At 32.5% G+C, this 6,421-nt stretch overlaps 1 protein-coding gene across 1 annotated transcript in view; it reads left to right on the forward strand.

Annotated features, from left to right (window-relative positions):
• Positions 1 to 6,071, forward strand: part of LOC136028528 (titin-like) — a 524,102-nt gene extending 518,031 nt beyond the window's left edge. Inside the window, exons 67-69 of the mRNA XM_065706373.1 lie at positions 1,414 to 1,566; positions 2,953 to 3,076; positions 5,432 to 6,071. Of these exons, the coding sequence (XP_065562445.1) occupies positions 1,414 to 1,566; positions 2,953 to 3,076; positions 5,432 to 5,800 (646 nt within the window). The 3' untranslated portion in view covers positions 5,801 to 6,071. The remainder of the gene's footprint in view (positions 1 to 1,413; positions 1,567 to 2,952; positions 3,077 to 5,431) is intronic.
• The last annotated feature ends 350 nt before the right edge of the window (positions 6,072 to 6,421 follow it).

Genomic DNA, 6,421 nt, shown 5'->3' on the forward strand with positions numbered 1-6,421 from the left:
CGCAAAAAAAAAAAATACAAAATATGACATTCCCGCCAGAAAAGCATGAATGAGTGCTTGGCTAGGGCAGGGAAGAGCCAAATCTCATATTTACAATTTTACATGAGGCGATAAGTGAAATAGCTCATACCTGAGTCCAGTACGTCCACGGTTGATGTAAAAAAAAAAACAAAAAAAAAACAGGCCTGTTGCACAAAAAGCGTAGTAAATATAAAGAAATTGTAAAAATCTTGTGATTTCTATAGCAATGCGGGCTTAGAACCCCTTTCGCGAATCACTTACAAGGAGAAGGGCCAAGGGGTGGTGATACAAATGAGCAATACAATTTTTTTTCAATTTACTTCTCTAGAGCTTCTCCAAGGATAATTTTTTTCATCCAGGAGGAGAGAGGGATCCTTTCATATCAAGGAGGGGAAAGTGGTCCGGAGTTGATTTTCCCCGTCTGATATGTGATTTATTTATTTAAGGTTGATAGATATTAGATATTCAAAGGTGGAAAGGCTCGCTAAATATTTCGCTAAATAGCGAAATTAAAGGAGTAAAATTCCTTCAATTTATATGGGGAGGCGGACTTAGAACTCTTTTCTCCCCCTCATACTTGCCAAACATCTTCATATAAAATTTCGTACCTGCACTATTTTGAAAAAACGCTTACAGAGGGGGGGGGACAAGAGGTGGTGGATGCCATGACATTTTCTTTTCAATTTCTCATTCCCAAGGTTCCCTAAGAATATTATATATCACAGCCATACCTAGGAGGACAGAGGGATTTAGAGTCGAATCTTCCGCCTTACATGGGAAAAATTACGTAAGAATGTGGCCTTTTTGCCTTCTTAATAGTTTATTTTACCTTCTAAAATCCCTTTTATTGAGCTGACTTTTGCAAAGTCAAATAGGTAGCAGTTAACCAATGTAAAGATATCAAATTATAAGTATTCCCTGCAAGAGAGTATCCAGTAATTTTATTGGAGGGAGAGGGGTACAAAAAACACATTAAGAATTTGTTTACATGCATTTTTGCTATTTTTTCACTCGTCGGGCAGAAACTTGCGGTGGGGGAGGGACGGTAAACACTGTACATACTATCATCGAAATCTGACAGATTGCGGAAAAAAAAAAATAAAAAGACAGGTAGAAGATTGAAAAACTGCACTGGGAATTTGACGGGGAGGAAATTTCTCCTCACCCTCGCATAGGAAAAGCTTTTCTTAAAGGGAGAAGAAATCTTCAGTTGTGGCGAGGTTTTATGTTATTTTGGCTTATTTTTTGGTTTAAGGAGGAGCGTTGTAAGAGTAAGTTATGGACCTGGGGTGGCTTGGTGCTGCAATGAGTTGTTAGCATTAGTATTAATTCCATTCGTTGCTATTTCATTATTAATTAATTTTGTTTTCTAATCATCTTATATTTTCATAGGCTTTCTGGACTTTCTCCTTTTATGGGAGACAACGATACGGAGACGTTTGCCAACATTACAAGAGCAGATTTTGATTTTAGTGATGAAGCATTTCGAAGTATTTCGACCGAAGCGAAAGAGTTCATTGCTGGCCTGCTTATTAAAAAACCAGAGTAAGTTTAATAGTTCAAATTGAACTAAACCTTACATTTATCACTGTCTTTTTTTATTGTGAATGTTTCCTAGCCTAACTTATTCACCTAGAATAGCCAGTGGTAACCATAACACTGAAAGACAGAATTTCACTTCTAACATTATATTTAGAAAATTTCTATTTCATGAGAAAGTGCAAATACACGTAAATGAGCATTGAAAAAAAAAAATGAAAGTAAAGAACCACTATAAAACAACAGAAAATAATCCGATATACGAGGAGTGTACTACCCTCTCAACTTCCCACTCTTACCGGCAAAGTGACTTTTTCGCCGAGATTTAAAAATGAATGCTTTTAAACAAGAGCGATGTGACAATCAGTAAAACTATTTTTTTTTTTATCACACTGAAAACATGAAGGGGTTATGAATTCTTATTTGCTTAAAAAATAATATTTTAATCTAGATGTTATAAAAGTTGATCGGTAGATCAACTTTTAGTACTTAAAACTTGTGACTATCAGCTGGCTATGTATATTGTACTTTAAAATGCGTTCAGTAGAACAGAGACAAACTTTAACGTATGAATGGGGGGGGGGGGGCATAGGAGCAACAACCTCTGTCATATATTGTGTAACTTCTGTATGTTTTAAGTTTTAACGTTACTCTTGCCTTCCATTTGAAAGAAACGATTTTTTTTTTTTTAAATTAACAGCGATACAAAAATAAAAAAGTTTAATTAGATTCAGTGCAAGCTGTACAAAGAGAAAAACCCTCATAATGATTATGATGGACTACCAGATGATTATGATGATGATGGATGATGATGGACTAGAATGATTATGATGGACTTACAGATGGACTACCATCTGTAAGTTCAGAATTCTACAGAAAATCCTTAACATATATTAAAAATTTTAATATGATTTAATGAATCTTAACAAATTTTCTTAATTCATTTAATATATAGCTTTCTTAATATATTTTATATTTAATCTTGATGTATTTTCTTACATTTTGTAACTATTCTTATTATGTTCTTTATATATTTTCTTAATATATTATACATGTTTTCTTAATATATTTGAATATATCTTAAGATTTAAAACGTCTTACATGTCCTAATAAAGAAATTTTTGACAAATTTTAACAAACGTAAACAATTTTTTTATGCTTTTTTGAAGTTTGTTTTGTAACAACCCCCCCCCCCCCCCGGAAAAAAATCCTGGATACAGCCCTGTTTCAACTACAAAATGATTCTTCAAAATTGTTTAATATTTTGTATGTGACAACTAATGTATGTTTTGACCAATGTCTGTCCAGAATTTGTAGTTTTTATACCACTTATGATGAGAGTCATTTTTTTTTATGAAATGAAGCTTTGCTACAGGTTTCTTACTCTTATAGATATCGTTTTTCTGCTTCCGAATGTTTGAAACATAAGTGGTTGGCACAAGCCGAAAGGAAAATGAAAACAATCAGAATATCAACCGAAAAACTCAAGAAATTTATAATTCGACGAAAGTGGCAGGTATGTTATTATCATATTGTTATATGCTATCATATTCTTATTATTAAATTATTATTATCATTTGTTGTTATTATCATATATAATTTACTTACCTCACACATATCAAATATGGCTGTACGTCTTATTTGGATTATTTATTTGGAATTCTTAATTTTTGGGAATAGTTTAACACTTTTTTTTCGCACGTTAAAAATTCAGTCTTGCTGAAAAAATTAAACAATTTAACCTCAAGAAAAAATAATTTCTAAAAAATTCGAAGTTTTAGTTATCTTTCATAATCTTTTTTTCAAACTGGAATTTCAGTAAAACTTAAAATAGTGTTTATCACATTGAGAAAAAAACCTTGCTTAAACTATTTTTTTTTTCAAATTTCAAAAAGCTTTGTTTTTACGGTACTATAACATCGTTCTTAAGTCGTATTTCTAAAACTTTTTAATCAACTTTTTTTTTCTGAAACCTCCTTCAGTGCTTTTCTTTTCAAAGGAGATTTTTGCAAGAAGTTGTACCATGGATATCAGTTACGGTGATATCTAATACATGGTATGACCTTAGATACGGTATCAGGCCATATTTTATCAGGCAAAAAAAAAGAAGAAAATTACAGGTTTTAATTATTTATTTATTAACAATTTCAAATAATGTTATTATTACTTAATATATTATTCAAGTACATTGAATAATATTAATTATTTGAATCCAATTAGAAGTTTGAGCCGTAATCCAAATCTTTCGTTCAAAAAATATTTATTTAGAAATTTTTGTCAAAAATACATTTACTTCTTTTGATGGACTGGTTAAACTGATGTACTCGTTTATTTTTCCATACTTTTTATTTTTTATCTTTTCTTCAGCTGAAGGAAGTGCTTTAATCCAAGATCGGTATGCCCAATAACTCGCGACAAATTTAATTTTATGAACCGAAGCGATGAGCACGTTAATTATCTCCCTCAATCAGCTTAATAATTTGATGATGATTTCTCACTAAATATAAAAAATCTTAAACAAAAAAAGACAAAAAAAAGACAAAAAACAATAATCACAAAGTTATGAATTTATTATACGTTCATATGAAATATTTCTGACCATTTTTAAGTTTCTGTGTTGCCCCTTAAACTGTTTGCAAGCTGGCACCCTAGAAACAATTCACAAAGACTTTTCCTGCTCGGAGAAATTATAAATTTTTTTGATTTTTCCCTGGATGGAAATATCTGAATAATACATGCTTTATATGATTCCAAGGGTTTTATATTTGATCTTTTTTTCTCATGACAGGGGGCAAAAGATCAAAAGATTTTGTCTCTCTAAGCCTGGATTGTGGTTTAAAAACTTTTTGTCTCTTTTGAAAATAATTTAATGATGCTAAGGTCTAATTTTTAGTAAGTTTGGAAACAATTTGTCAAAGTTTTTCTTTTAGCCTTTTTATGCCGAAATATGGACATAGTTAAAGTTTGAGGAGACTAATTTATGACGCTTGTAAACAACAACTATAAACCAATGTGTTGAATTCATTTTTGTTTCTTGTTAAAGAAAGGAAAGTTGTTTTTCTTAGCACCAGCTGACATAATGGTACACATAAAAGTTTTTTTTTTTATTCCTTATGGAGGTTTAAATATGAAAAGGAAATAGGTCCAGACATAAATTCTTTAAGACTAACGTTTCAGGAATCCTTAAGATTTTGCGGTTGTGCTATCATTTTATGAAACTGCTGAATAAAATTAAAATAATTTTGTACAAAATAATTTTGTACAAAGAGAAATACACTTATGCGAAGCAGTTTTTGAAAACTCTGATAAAAATAAACCAAATGGAAGTGAATATTATTTGGGCTTAATAATAAAAAAAAATAATCAGATCAGATCAGACTATTACATCTGGGCTTACAAAAAACTTAGAAATTAGTTCACGAATGAAGGCAATTATTTTCTTTCACATGTTTTGGGAAATATATAGCTTGAGAAAAATATAAACTGACCTTGTCCTCTTCAATACTTTGTGACCTAGTAGGTATGTACACAGAAGGGGGTTGCTAAGGCTCCTGAACCCACCCTTGAAATTTTCAGATTCTTATTTGTTATACTTAATGTATAGTTCGCCTATTTTTGACCCATTCTTCCATCATACTTACCCCTCCTCCTAGAAAAAGTTCTATGAGTGCCGTGTTCGCCACATTATGTCTTATTTGTCTTATAATGTGAATCTGTGATCGCGCAATAGTGCATTGTGTATACTAGTTACAATACTCCAGTTGCAATAGTAGCTTAATGGAAGCGCATCCCAAACTAACCTATTGTCTGGTCCTTTTTGTGTTATTATGCATGCCTTCAATTCTTAACCTTTGTTTTGTCTATCCTTTAGAAAACCGGAAATGCGATCAGGGCTTTGGGTAGGATCACTGGAAACTTATCTTCATCAAGACGCAATAGCTCAGTGCTGCCATCTCGTCGTTCCTCTCACTTAGTGACACTTAGAGAAGAAATAGATATTAACTCTATTGCCAATTTGGCAGCAATTCAGTGTCGGACACGAAGCCCTAGTCTTCCTCCAAGAATCTCTTTTCGAAAAGCATCCGAACGAAGTGATTCTGGGATTAGTGAATGGTTTAATGCATGCAACCCTGGCAGAATAGAGGAGGAAGCAATTAATGGAAATTCTAATTTAGGGAAGCAAGTTCGGAAGACAGCAAGGTTGAATAGCTGCGATTCAGCTATTGGCGAAGAAGACTGACTTGAAGCCAAGAAGCCACTTAATATATGTTAAATTTTGTTCGGTATAATTCTAGTCAAAAGCAGTGAAATAGCTTGTGCTCATAAAATATTGTTGTTTGTCTTATTGTACTACATCCGATAATTGTTCACTTATATTATGTTTAAAACTTAAGTGCTTTGTTTCCCAAACTATTTGATAATGCTCTTAAAAGTGCCTTCATGTTTTAAAGTACAGTCATATCACTTTTGTGTTATGTTCTGATCGATTACACAGTTGTAACATTTTTCTATTCCCTTTTGTTATTTTTTCATTTATATCACATAGGATTTCACTCTAGAGTCATAGAATACTCTTTCAAGCAAAATGTACTACTACTACTACTGCTAAAAATTCGCTGCAGCACCAAGCCACAAGAGAACAACGCATTTACGCATACTCCTCTTCCATCCCAATCTACTCAAAGCCTCCCCCTTTACGCTCTTCCAAAAAAGTTCCCATTTCCTTAAATCTTTACTTACGACATCTTCCCACTCCATTCAGGGTGACCTGCTTATCGTTTTGCCCCTAGACAATTGCCCGAGAAGGACCATCTTGAGCAATCCGGGAGGACAAAAATAGTATATTGTATATACGGTAGAA

The sequence above is a fragment of the Artemia franciscana genome, chromosome 6 (genome assembly GCF_032884065.1).
Source record: "Artemia franciscana chromosome 6, ASM3288406v1, whole genome shotgun sequence".
NCBI lineage: Eukaryota > Metazoa > Arthropoda > Branchiopoda > Anostraca > Artemiidae > Artemia > Artemia franciscana.